This window comes from Thermobia domestica, chromosome 4 (assembly GCF_964235325.1).
Source record: "Thermobia domestica chromosome 4, izTheDome1.hap1.1, whole genome shotgun sequence".
Taxonomy (NCBI): Eukaryota; Metazoa; Arthropoda; class Insecta; order Zygentoma; family Lepismatidae; genus Thermobia; species Thermobia domestica.
The window spans coordinates 310,073,061-310,088,043 of record NC_137457.1 but is presented as its reverse complement, the minus strand read 5'-3'; the positions used below and the strand labels follow the sequence as shown (position 1 = coordinate 310,088,043).

Below are 14,983 nucleotides of genomic sequence, written 5' to 3'. Positions count from 1 at the left end.
GTGCACTTGATTCATCAGGATCCTGTCTATTTTCTATTTGGGGTCCTTTCGGAGGGAGTAAATTAACATTTATTGCCTTATTCTCGTCCAAGGGTAATGAATCCTCTGAGGGAGTGTTCACTTCGTGATTATCTAAAATTTCTTGCCTAATATTATTGTATAACAAAAGTGCAAGTGCGTTATCGGCAGTGGGGGAATATGTCACTTGAGGAGGGTGAGAAGCAATTTGCGGATATTTAAGAAAACTTAGATTTTCAATACAAGGTTTGTCATTTGCAAAATCTTTGAATTCTTCACTTGACTCATATGAGAAAGGACTTGGTGTTAGTACGTCATGTGCAGTCTTTTCCTGGTAGAGCTCCTTCTTTGCCAATTGTTTAATTTCGTCTTCTGAATCATATTTACTTGATTCAGGTGGTGAACTTTCTGGGAGTTTACTTTTCAAGGGTTCGCCCACATGAGGTGGTATGTCAAATGGAAAATAAACTTCATCTTTGACCGCTTCTGAAGCAACTACTTGCTGCTGTTCTTCTTTCTTTAAAGGTGTTGACGCTAATTTAGGGTCAAACTCAAAATCACTCGTCATAATGCCAGGAGACTCTTCGGATGAACTATCTGCACCGTCATTAGAAGGGTCAGTAAGTTGTTCTGGCTTAAGGAAAATTGTGCGTTTCGCGACCACTGGTTTATACTGTGTATTGTCCAAAGGAGTCAAGGATGACATTTTATTAGAAGTTTCTTCAAACTTGGCTAAATTTTCCTTATAACGCTGCGATTTCGTTATTGGTTGCCTATCCACAGGATCTGGTAAACTATACTGCTGTGGATGATTTATCCGCGGTTCAAGAGAAGTAGGCGAACTAGCTACTGGCAAACTAGCCTGCTGCACTGGCAAATCGGTTGCTTCTTTTGCCATGGGACATAACTCGGAACGCAAAGTCTTCGTGAGCGCAGTTTTCTGAGCAAGAGATTTCCTACAATATTTGCAATTTGCCTCACCCGATTTTGTAATATACCAAGCATGAAACTTCGGCGGAGATTTCTTAGGTTTGAAAAAGGGGAACCAATGGGAAGACATTTCGAATTACTGTTTTCACTATTTTTTTTCAAATCAAAAAAAAATAATGGGGGGGGTATTTCACTATGAGCAATATAATCAGATCATTAATTTCCATTAGAATCCAAAATAACACAATTGCAGTAATGCGACAATTTACATAATTCACTTAAATTAACATGCACTATGAACATAATATCAACACCTAAACATAAGACACAAAATAGAAAAGGAAAGATGTCATAGCAGCACCACAAAATTTTTCGTCCCGAAAAATGAAAAAAAAGAAGAAAAGCTTTGGACGATCCCCCATTTGTGACGATGTGCAGACTCTTTTTAATTATTTAGCTCGTTTTATTCCACCATAATGTAGAGATCTGCTCACGCTAATTCTGTAGCGGATGTCACAAAGAAATACTTAAATTACACCATTATTTTCATGGGAAAAGGTGGTTTTAATCTAGGGGAATGACAAAATTATTTATAAAAAGTAAGTTTATTAAATAACTAAAATGGTAATATATAACAACATTTGATTTAGTGATTCAACAAAAGTAATGGAATATCTGATAATTCATTTGATAAATTATATATATATATATATATATATATATATATATATATATATATAGATTGATTGATTGACAGACTAGAGATTTAAGTTAGAAGAAACGGAAGATGAAATACAAGTATGTGACAACAGTTCGTAATCTTGAAAGTTTTATGGTAGGTACACAATTCATTTTGAAGTACCGCATGACATCTCTAAACTTGAATTTTATGATGCAACAAGAGATTATACATACCTTATGGTAGTATTCTTGTAACTCTTAGAAACCTTGACGATGATTCTGTCTGGTCACAACCGACGTCTCGAACCTCTGCACCTTTGCACCGGAACTTCTGAACTTCTCAATCAACCGTTTGAGACCTTGAGGTTCTTTTATATTATTCTCGAGGGTCACACCCAAGCCTCACATCCGTCAGTACATCCGTTTTATCATCTCCACAAATATGGAATCTTATTGCTCATTTGTGTTTTGATTGGCTCTTAGAGACTGCCGCACCCAAAATACTTGGCGTGACACACATGTACATACGTGTACTGTCACAACCGGAAGAATTCAATAGCGTGATCTGTAGACTTATCTATAGATTCATATCTATATAACCAATTTCAACATATTAATGCGGTGTCACGTTGCCAAAATCATGATTATATATCCTGTAGGATGACTATGAGTAACCTTCGACATGTAAACTTCCTACAAAATTGCGCAGCAAAAGCAACATTAGTCACCTTCAGAAGGTTTTACGTATTTCCTTTTTCTGTTGCTAGCCTGTAGCAAGTCAAGAGAGAAAAATGTCTTTTAAAATGCATATGAATCAAAATTATCTTTTTCAATTCCTTCAATAAAGAGCAATGTAACCATATTTTTGAACTCAGCGTCACAATATTTACCATTCGCCAAATACTCGAAAAAAGTGGGAATACAGTATCCCGGTACAACAACTATTTATTGATTTTAGAAAGGCGTACAACTCGGTTAGGAGAGAAACATTATACAACGTTCTTACAGAACTTGGAATACCGAGAAAGCTAATTAGATTAGTTAAGATATGTTAAATGAATCCCAAAGTAAAGTCCGGGTAGGAAATTTTTTGTCCACGAGCTTTCGTCGAAAATAGCCTGAAACAAGGAGATGCGTTATCGCCATTATTATTTAACTTCGTTCTGGAATACGCTATAAGGAAAATCAAAGATAGCAACCAGGGCCTACAGTTGAACGGTTCACCAGGTTATGGCATATGCTGATGATGTAAATTTAATAGGGGATGATAGGAGAACAATATAAAGAAAAGCAGAGATCTTATTAAACGCTTGCAGGGACATGGGTTTAGAAGTAAATGCAGAGAAAACTATATACATGGAAGTGCGTTGGGACCGGAATACATCAAATTATGGATGCGTTAAAATATTAAATAATACTTTTGATAAAGTGGATAGTTTCAAATATCTAGGATCAATATTAACAGAGGAAAATCATATTCACGGAGAAATTAAATGTCGACTAAAAGCAGGGAATTCGTGTTACTATTCGGTTCAAAATCTCTTGTCGCGAATTCTGCCGAGGAATTTGAAGCTTAAAATATATAAAACGATAATCATGCCTGTTGTTTTGTATGACTGCGGAACATGGTCACTCACTCTGAGGGAAGAACATAGACTGAAAGTATTTGAGAACAAGATCCTGAGACGAATATTCGGACCTCAGAGGAACGGGAATGGGGAATGGCGGAAACTTCATAACGAGGAATTACATAGTTTATATGGTTTATCCAACATTGTTAGGGTCGTCAAGTCTAGGAGGCTTAGGTGGGCGGGTCATGTAGCTAGAATAGAAGAAAGTAGAATCGCTTTCAAAGTCGTGACTGGAAGACCAATCGGAAAATGACCATTAGGAAGACCTAGGCGCAGATGGGAGGATAATATTAAGATGGATCTAGCAGAGATTGGAATACAAAGTAGAACTTGGATGCAGTTAGCTAAGGATAGAAGTTAGTGGAGAGCTTTTGTGAACGCAGCATTGAACCTCCGGGTTCCATAGGCCATAGAGTTTATATATATATATATATATATATATATATATATATATATATATATATATATATATATATATATATATTTTGAGGGGTATATTTTACCATAAAAATATAGTTTGGCTCTTGGGTCTAGCGTAAAGGAGTTCAGGGAGTGAAACGAAACTTGCTTTTCTGCCTACGATTAAAACGCGAAAAAAACAATTTCTACGTATACACACAAAGAGAGACGGGGGTGTCACTCTAAAAATTTGTTCATATGAAATAAAGCTTGCAAAATTTATTTACGCTCTCTAACGTCCTGGGAACAGAAATAACTTTTAGATTTTTTTATCCTTATTTACAGGTAGCAGAGAGAGCATATTTCCTCATAAAAACCTACAGTTGGGCTTAGGTCTAGTCTAAAAGGAGTTGAGGGATTGCATCGAAACTTGCAGGATTCGTAGCTAGCGACGTAAATACACTAGTTGTCGCCTGGGGCAAGAACTCGCATTAGCGCCCCCTCACCAACCAAACCAAAACGCTCCCCCAAATATTTTCCTAATTTTGCGCCGTCACAATCCGGCGTCCCAAGCACAAGCCCCGTTTGCCCCAACCCTAGTTACGTCACTGTTAGATCTCTTAGGCCAACGATTAAAACGCGGTAGAAATAACATTTTCTATTTACACACGCCAATTGGGGACGTAAAAGATGTGTCCCTCTGTTCCCTCTAAATAAGGTATAAAAATTTTCCGAGAACGTCAGGTGGAATACATTTCACAAGTTTTATCCTATTTGGACAATTTTCGAGGATTGTGTCCCCTGCCCCTTTTGTGTATAAATAGAAAATGTTATTTTTCGCGTTTTAATGGTACTCCGGGGAGCTAACAATTCTGCAGGTCTCGTTCCAATCGCTTAACTTTTTCTAGTCTAGTCCTAAGAACCATAGGTTTTTATAGAGAATATGTCCCATCTGTTCCCTCTTAATATGAATAGATAAAAAAATGTTTTCAGAACGTCAAATGGAATAAATTTTGCAATTTTTATTCTTTAAACAATTTTTGACTGTTATGCCCCCGTCGACCCTTTGTGTGTGCAAATAGAAAATGTTAACTTCCGCGTTTTAATGGAAGAGCGAAGAGCTATGAATTCTGCAAGTTTCGTTTCAATCAATCAACTTCTAGGCTAGACCCAAGAGCCAAACCCTTACCGGAAAATGTTATACTTTTCTTTGTATGCAGAGCTTGATGTGCTTTTTTTGTGAAATAAAGCAGCGTCGTTGTTCAGCTGTTTACAGCAAGTTGGTTGAAAATTAAGGCTGTGTACCTAAACTGCTAACAACACTGCCAATACTCGATTGAAATTGTTAATAGTGTGTTCTTGCTCCTTTTTTCAAAAAATCATGAAGTATATCCCTTGATTCGGGTGACATTATTATTCTGCTTTTCATTCACTGATCGAAAAAAATGAAGAAAAAGGTAGAATTTTTCAGAGAGGAACTTTTCTATTATGAAAATAAAATGAAATCTTTGAGTTTTATGTAACACGATTATGCCGGCTAGGCTAAAGGAGACGGTGATGACGAGAAATGAATGAAATAGTGGAATGAAGAAAGTGGAAGGAAACGGGAGAACCCCGAGGAAACTCACGCACACGATGTTTGTCCATCACAAAGTTCACTTGGCGTTTTCTAAAATTGGATGGTCACAAGGGCACCCACACTCAACCCTGGAGCGGGCGGAATGAAATTTAAGTTTGTTATTGAACGATTAAACTTCCATTGTGGTTCCTCAGCATTCTCTAAATATGTTTTGAATATGATTGCTTTTTTGGGGGGAGGGGGTTCAAAGCATTGTAATTGTAGCCACGTTTTTTGGGTGCAAGTTACTTCTTTTCATGATTAAGCAATAAAACATGATAGTGATTTAATTTCTTTGAACCACGTTTAACCATTTAATGAAATGTGTTCATGTAATGTTCGATAGATATGCTACCTTTTACTTTTGCAATGAATGCGCTAAAACACATGGAAATGAGTGTGTAAGCAGCATAACATACTGTAGTAAGTATAGTTTTTTATCACACATGTCCTATCACTGGAGTGACCTTATTATGTACTCATAGTAATACTTTAGTTGGTCATTTAGGATAAATTTCCATAGTGGTACCTCATACCCCGACTCGATTTCTACGCTATTTTTTTTATTGTTGTTCCTCACCACCATAACCTTTATAAGAAAATTACTCTGTGCAAAAACTTTGAATTCTAAATATCAAAAAGCGGGTAGTTGCGATTACTTTTGAGAATACTCTTTTTTTAATTGTTTATGTGTTTTGCATACACATGTAAGCAGAAAATGTAACAAAACGAATTGTGTATTTAAAGAACTTAGTAGGCGGTTCCTGTGAAAAATATAGCTGCAAATATTACATTAACTAAGCTGTAATGCAAATTGTATGTCAGCCATTGGAAGCAATACTTACATGCTCATTCTATATGGTTTTTATCTATCTTTGATGGCTACTACTAGTTTCTTTGTATTTTGCTCAAATTTACCAGGATTTTCTTTCTCGATAAACGTACACTGAAACTTATAAATGAAAGAAATGCAGTCCCACTTCTCGTAGCTCTTTATACGACTGTAGGTGGTTGTAATTTTTCCCCATGTCCACTTTTAAAATTTTTAATTTCAGTTTTTTTTTTGACGTTTTCCCTTTGCAAGAGGATATGCTACGTGACCCTAATACATCCTAATATTTGGCAAGCTAAAATTTTCCCCTTTCACCTCTTTTAGTTCGAAAACCCAGTCAGCCCCAGGAAATTCAGAAGCGAGCGTCTTTCTTCTTGGGCACGATCTGCTCCTGGCTTCACACCGTTGACGTCTTTAAGCAGTTATACGTCCAGAGTGACAGTCAAGGACAAAGTATATGAAATGTAAATAAGTCAAAAGTATACTCCAATTTTGCAACAAAGGCTGATATTGAAAACGTACTGAAGAGCATAGATGGCCTGAAGACACTGGTGCACATCTTACACCATTCTGCTTGCACTTGAGTAGAGGAAGCTGCATAGGGATAGATTGCCCGCTTTCTTTCACATCTTTCTGTGGAACACTTGAAAGATTTCAAATACTTGGACTCCCTTTGTGCAGACGAAACCTCGAGAAAGAGATTGGTTTGTATATTCACCTGTTTGTTCCGTATATTTCAAGTGAACTTCTAAACAGTACTCTTAGGAATAACGTTACTTCAGATGATTCATTACCTGGTAATGTGTAATATGTGAAATGTCCCGTAATGTTGTTAACTTTTTCACGATCTGAATTGCAGTTCGGAACGAGCCATTAATTTGAATATAATATTCTGCATTTTTTTTGCTGATATTCTCGAATTACATGCAAGCAATAACAACTTCTACTTGAAAATGAATTGTATTTGCTATTTACTGTCAAAATCTCAACTATACCAGCTAATTAAGGTAAAAGTTTTTTAAAAAACAATTTTCACCTTATGCTGACGTTCCTCAGTTGGCGGAAGTTCTAGTTGTATTTAAAAGCAATTTATGTTCACTATTCACTCTTAAAGTATCAATTTGCTCTTTTTTAAGGAAATAGCATACATTCGCATTTGTACTCCAATGTTATGTACTCCAATGTAGTTTGTACTCCAATGTTATGAATTCATTCTTGCATTATCTTCTACTCCTCATGTTTGTTTTATTCATTTCATTAGTTTTTCTCCTTAACAACAGTGGATGGAAAGGACGTGAAGTCCTGCACTCGCAATGTATTAGCAAAACTACTAACAATTGAGTTAGCCAAGATATCAACTACATAGGCGTGAACAACAAATTTGGATTTAAAAGCAGCAAATTAAATGACGTGATATAGAGTAAGTTGTCATTGCTTGCGCCATGTACATGTGTATGTCACAAGTAGAGGTAATTATTGACATAAGCTACATCAAAGTGTGCTGCACTGTAGTGATTTGTAGTTAACACATAGCCGCAAATATGTTCTTACCATTGCATCACTGTACGTGCGAAATGACTGTACGTGCGAATACATGTTAGGAGTTTTGCTTGGGAAGTTGTGAAATTGTCACGTATTGAACCAGTTTCTATTTCTTATCATGGAAGTTGTAACACAAGAAAAAAGGGGAGGGGTGGTCACTGTGACCAGTCAATTGTGGCAGTAGACTGGATTTAATGGCACTAAAAATAATCTCATTGGATAACTTTTTCTCTGTATTCATGATGAGAATACAAAGAAATGATGAAATATTATCTTTTAATATGCAAATGATTTCTAATACTTTATTCTAAATGTTATTTACACATTGACATGTACCTCTAATAACAAAAACATTAGCCTGTAACTGAATTGATGGGTATCTGTCTTTCAGTTTGGTAGCTTATTGTTTCTTAAGTACATAGCAACCAACACTGCCAAAGAGCAGTGCTCTCTTCGTTCAATTCATAGCTCAAGTCACATTAGCTTCACAACATTAGTTTCATTAATAATGTCGATTTCACCCTTAATTCACCATCGAAACTTCACACCATCACCTGACCTTCCAAAATTTGTTGTGTATCCCTCACTGGAAGTTCTGAAATATTTCCTACAAAGTGCTTCACTGTCTTTGTGCTGTATTTCCTGGTGTTACATTAAATTTTTTCGACCTTTCATTTCACCCGTACTGTCTCTTCCTTTTACATATTTGGTTCACAATACATTTATGCATTATTCTGTACTTCGATATTTCCAATATCTCTATTTATCGTAAACATATATTTAACATAAATTCATTTTGCTTTTCTTTTTTTTCGAAGTGTCATTTTACGATAGTGATACTTTTTTTTTAGGTATAGTTGTTATTCACGTAAATTTGTGCCTCTCTTCATCACTTAACACATGCTTTTTCTGTCTTTCAAGACGCGGTATATGGCTACATTGGGGACGATAGATGCTCCGAATTTGAGGTCCAAGACACCACACTTAGATGGCTTAAAGGAAGCAACGATCGTTTAGGTGCAAGAGAAAAACGGCGTGAGAGAGGTAAGCAACAACCTTCACATATAAATAATAGCCTGACTTCATAAACATGGATGCATATTCATCTTTATATATATATGTAGATTCGTACATAGCATAATACGTAATGTAAATAATGTAACACGGATATTTTCACAAGATAGTCTGTAACATTAAAGCAAAAGGTAGCAAAATTCTTTGGAAAAGGAAACTATTTCGTACTATTAGTTTTTGTTGTTGGTTGTGTGTTTATTTTGTGATCCACTGTAATATGTAAGCAGTTTTCCTCATAACTCTTATAATAAAATAAGTGTAGTGTTTGCATATTTCGTTAGTAGCCGTTTTAATAATGTAGAAAAAAAGTGTGTAAATTAATTTGTCTGTGAGCTTGTTGTCGTTTATTATTCGGTGAATAAATAAGGAATTATTAGAGTAAAATGATTAATTATTACTTTTCCAGTTCTTTTCAACTAACTATACTGGAGGGTTATGTCCAAAGTATTTTCGGTGTATTCCTGGGTCTATGTCTTTGTGTCATAGCAGAATGTGTAACTATCATATGGAATTATATGAAAACGTCTAAAGTTATCAACTGGCGACGATGCATGGTGAAATCGAACCAAAATAGAAAACAGTCTACGGTTCTTAATATGAATTATACAATGCTGAATGATATTAGGGGTACCTTAAGGCAGAAATTTTCTGACGTATTCTCGGATTCTGTTAGTCAGCCAATTGCAGGATTCAAATGTCAGATTCCAGTTAGGCCGGATGCCATTCCGATATTTAGAAAATATTACCAATTACCTTATACTATTACTGACCAAGTAAAGAAGGATGTCGAAGTTTTAGTCAAACAAGGAATCTGGAAACCTTTTCTTACAGTTAATACGCCTTGGGGACTTTTTCAGCCACAACGGTTACCATTTGGATTAACGTGCAGCCCCCATATATTTCAGAGGATAATAGAGCAAATTTTAAAAGATTTTCCGGGTGTATTTGCATTTCTAGATGACATCTTAATAGCTGGGCATGATAGAGAAGAGTGTTTTGAACGCACTAATAATGTGCTAAAACGTTTACAAGAGTACCACGTTAAAGTACGTTTGGATAAATGTCAATTTTTACAACCCGAGATTGAATATCTGGGACATACGATTTCTCCAAGGGATATTTTTCCGATGGTGAAACATCAAGAGGCAATTTTAAAATGTGAAACACAAAAAGAGTGTCTCAATTAAAAGAGTATTTAGGTATGTTAAACTTCTTTCACAAGCATTTGCCAAATTTTTCTTTAAAACTGCCTCACTTATTTGAATTATTAAAAAAGAAACAGAGATGGACAAATGTGCATGATAAAGAATTCCAATTATCAAAAGACATAGACCCAGGAATACACCGAAAATACTTTGGACATAACCCTCCAGTATAGTTAGTTGAAAAGAACTGGAAAAGTAATAATTAATCATTTTACTCTAATAATTCCTTATTTATTCACCGAATAATAAACGACAACAAGCTCACAGACAAATTAATTTACACACTTTTTTTCTACATTATTAAAACGGCTACTAACGAAATATGCAAACACTTTCCATCCACTACAATAAGGTAATAGATTTTACTCCACAAAGCATTGCATGAAGCAAAATATAGCAGCGTAAAGCAGTGCATATACCAGAAGGCAGCATAGGTAACGCTACAGAAAGAAAAAGCTATCAGCATGTAATAATCAATCAATAGTGTCTTATGTAATTATCAAGGGCACCGATTTCTCTGCATTTTTTTTGGGGGGGGGCATTCAGATACAGACGGCATATATATGAGGATTTTAAGACAAATTGCATTCAAATTATGCAAAATATTGTATATTCACAAACGCAATGAGGGGGCCCACATGAGCTTTGGGGGGCCCTGCCCCCAGGATCGGCGCTCTTGGTAAATATCATTTGCTTTCTGTGATGCTTATGAGTGCTATTCATGGTTTTTTAATCTTTATACCTTGTTGTTTAAAATGTACATTATGGATGCTACCTTTTGCTTCATACATAATTGTTACAGGAATGGAAAAAGATTATTCCCAATCTGGGAAACAGTAATTAAATTAGTGCTAGTGCAGTAAAAGTTCTCTGCCTTCCCCCTACAAATAAATCACTGTAAGGGGAAAACTCGGGGTAAAAGTTGGCCAAGTCTCTGTTTTGTGAAAATCCTTCTGTTTCTTTAAATAGCACATTGCTTGTATGACTGCAATTCTTGTACAAATTCATTCTTTGTGTTCCCATGTATGTCACACATAGAAAAAAGAAGTATCGCACTAGGAAGCAGGCAATATAATAGACATATTTTTAATGCTTAAAAACCTCTTCGCTATAAAATTACATTTTGTGACTTGTCCACTTGTTGCCTCGAGCTCTTTCTATGCAGGATGTCTCAAAAGTCAACTGATATAGGATAACTGTTATTCCCGTAGTTACAACAAAATCTAAGGGGAAAAAGGATCTCCAAATATGATGTTTTCAATCAAAAGTGAAGGAATTTTTTAAATCGGATGAGCCGTTTAGGTTGAACACTCTTTATGCACCCAATGTTAAATGAAAATGCAACGTTGCCATTTACCTGGACCCACAACATAAGTGAATGAAATTACGTTTGAAATGGGGGTTGGCCATCGACATGTTAGCGTAAAAGAAAATAACTTCATTTATTTATGTTGTGGGTCCATGTAAATGGACACGTTGGATTTTCATTTAACGTTGCATTCATTAAAAAAAATCATTCGCTTTAGATTGAAAACATCATACTTGGAGGTGTTTTTTCCTTTTACAATTTGAAGTAACTCTGATAAAAATCCTATATCAGGGGCTTAGGAACACAATGGCTCAGTGGTAGAGCATTTACCTTTGGTACATTTGATCACTGGCTCGATCCCAGCTCGCCCCAAGTGAATTTTGTGGTGGACAAACACCGTGTGTCTGGCTTTCCTAGAGGATCTTCCGTTTACTCCCTCGGTCTTCATTCCGCCGTTTTATTCATTTCTCATTATTACTATCACCGTCTCCTTTAGCCTACACGAAATAACGTGGGAATAAAACTGAAAGATGTAATTTCATTTCTTTTCTCCATTTACTTTAATAATTTATGTATGTATTTGGTTCATTCTTCTATATATACTTGCACACTGTGAATTGAAGTTTTTATTAGGCTCTTTGGTCCCTAAGTTCTTCACTATGAACGTACTTCATTCGTAATTTCGTTGACAGTAACACATTGAATGGAATGAGGGAGATGGATTTTAAACAATAAGATTTTACTATTTCCCTGATATTTTAGTCTTATGCATTCATATGTATAATTTGATTATTCCCAGTATGCATACTTTTAGCGTTTCTAACCTGAGGCATGCCAATATACGTAGGTACGTGTGTCTTAGTATGTATTTCTTCATGCAGGTACTTTCTCTTCCATGTGGTACGTCGATAGGTAACAAATTACGCTGTTCTTTTTACTTGCAGATGTACCTCTTGCCAGGTTATCGTTCAATTCGACAGCCTCTGCCTCAGAGATGACACTCAGGGATATTTTTCATATCCAAAACCAATAGATCAACAGGAGGGGAAGGATGAAGCGGACGGCGAAGAAGGAGCACATGAAAGCAGTGAGGAAACTTCATACGAAATGTCACGGAGAACGGTTTTCATGACATTTCTTCTTAAAAGTGAGTTTTACTTAATGAATATTAAACAAGTCAATTTTTTGCAGAAGTTACACCTATGATTTTAGTGACAAGGAACACAGCAACTAACGTTTTTATTTTGGTAGAAATAATATTTTATTATATGCTCTTTTTTTCATATTGCTTTCATGTTTTGTATGTTTGATAACGTCTTTAGTTGAAGAAGAGTTCTTACAAACTTCTTACATAGATAGTGAAGTGGAATTATATAAAGTGTGGAAATATAACGTTCGTTTTTAGTTATATGTATGTGCTTTTCGTAGTGCTGTATGTGAAAAGTAATTGTCTGCACTCGCCAAAATAAACCACAAAATATGGTGAAAATATCAGAGTTAACGTGCACTTCCTTTCGTGTTTCTTATTTTTCTAGTCTCTTATTGGTGCAAAATGTTAAATTGTATAGTGTTCATGCTTTATCTAGTTGCCTCTTTTTCTCTGTTGGTGGGGCTGTTCTAAAATTAATGAAGTAATTAAGTACCGTAATTACATGACGCAATTTTTCAACATTCCCTGCATGAAATTCAATAAAGCAGTGCCCTACAATAAATTTCTAATTTGCATCATTTCACTTTCACGTGCATTGTAACATGTACCTAGTAACTATAATGCATCCAATAAACCAATGCCTTGTGCTTTCATATGATAGTTTAATATGTTATAAGAAAATATTTGCATATTGTTAATTACACGTATACTTTAAACTATATACTTCAGAAAATGTAATATTTTCAATATTTTCTTTTGTTTAAATTTTCTTTTCAATTTTTTAAATTTCGTAATCGTATTACAGATAGACAGGGGACAGGAACATCTTATTGCTTGTATCTTTATGTAAATATATGAATATTTCATTTTGTACATTCGTATTTCATGTTTGCATTATTTTGCATTGGTACTTTTTTCATACTTTTTACACTAAAAGTAACAAAGGTTTTCAAAAAAGATGAACTGTATTTTCCTTTCTCTATATTTGTACATTTGATTCTTATTCAAAATTATTTTCCTTTGCACACAGGAATGCAGAAAGACATTCTCATTCATTTGTATGTGCAGTCATGTTCAAAAGTGTAATCATTATCTTTAAACACATATGCAGATCATGGTGACTTTAATTTAATTTGGCACTGTTTCATTTGCACTTTGCAATTTTATTCCTGAATTTTGCCACACACTTTTGAACACGATTGTACGTATTTACGTGTCTTTTGTCTCATACACTGCTTTTGTTTCCGTCTTGCCTTTTTTTTTGCCAACCCAAAAAAGGCTGTAAATAGTAGCCTTCCCGACTCCCAATGTATCCTTGGCAAGTAGTCCATTCAACTTCTTGCCCTCGTTCACCTAATAGGTAGGCCACATGATCTCCCTTCCTCTCTCTCATAGAAAGAAGGGGAGATGAAGTGGCCTACCTATAAGGTAAACGGGGCAAGAAGTTGAAAGGACTACTTGCGGAGGATATATTCAGAGTCGGGAATGCTAGTATTTACAGCCTTTTTTGGGTTGGCAAACAGATGGGACGACAATGGAAAGCGGCGACAATACCAGTGAATCGAGAGTGATCCAACGGTGAGTTTCAGGTGGCAGACTGTAGGGACGACGTCGGCAAGCGGCGGCAATACCAGTAAATCGAGAGTGATCCAACAGTGGGTTTGAGGTGGCAGACTGTAGGGAGGACGGCGGCAAGCAGCGGCGAAATCAGTGGATCAAGAGTGATCTAACGGTGGTATTGAGGTGGCAGACGGTAGGGACAGCAGCGGCAAGTGGCGGCGAAGTCAGAGAATGGAGGGTAATCCAACTGTGGTTTTGAGATGGCAGGCGGTAGGGAAGACTGCGGCACGCGGTGGCGTCATCGGCGGATATCGGTAGTTTCGACTGTAGTTTCCCAGCTAAAATACGCGTGGGAAGACCGCTGGAAAGGAGCCTTACTTTTTTGATGGCAAAGGGTTGGAAAACGGTTGGCACTGCCGCTGCGTAGTGCCTTTGCCGACGCATCGTCGGGAAAGGGTTAGGGAATCGTTGGGAAAGGGGAGGCCCCAGCGCTAATTGCTGCCTTTTTGCCGAGTCGGTTTCCAGAAGCAGAAATTGTAGCTCGAAGGCTCTTTGCCGACCCTCTACCTCTGGGCCGGTGGCCCGACTTTTTGCCATCGACTAATTCCTCATGGGGTTCTTTCCTAATTATCAAACTAAAAGTATAAACTTAAATTTACTGTTTCATAGATTAGAAGTTGAATGTATATCTTATTGGTTAGGATAAGATATTTCTTGTACTATGTGTAGGAAGGTTTTAAGAGATTCAGCAATTAAAGATAAGAGTGATAATGTAGTTACTGATGTAAAAAAAATAAATGAAACTTTTGGGCTTTACGTCCAACGATTATGTAGGCTAGGCCAAAGGAGACAGTGAAGATGAGAAATGAATGAAATGTTGGAACAAAGTAAGTGGGAGGAAACGGAGAACTCACATTAAAACCACGTACACGGTGTTTGTCCACCACAAAGTTCGCATAGCGAGTTACTAATGTAATGGATTAATGTTACTGATGATGATGAACGAGAAACCACTAAAGAATTGCAGACAAAAT

At 36.2% G+C, this 14,983-nt stretch overlaps 1 protein-coding gene across 1 annotated transcript; it reads left to right on the top strand.

Moving 5' to 3' along the window:
• The first annotated feature begins 587 nt into the window (after positions 1-587).
• On the top strand, positions 588-12,826 carry LOC145683196 (uncharacterized). The gene is made up of 4 exons (XM_081754559.1): positions 588-634; positions 6,791-6,906; positions 8,573-8,695; positions 12,184-12,826. The coding sequence occupies exons 1-4, from the start codon at positions 588-590 to the stop codon at positions 12,270-12,272; spliced, it is 375 nt and encodes a 124-aa protein (XP_081610685.1). The 3' UTR covers positions 12,273-12,826.
• Positions 12,827-14,983: the final 2,157 nt, after the last annotated feature.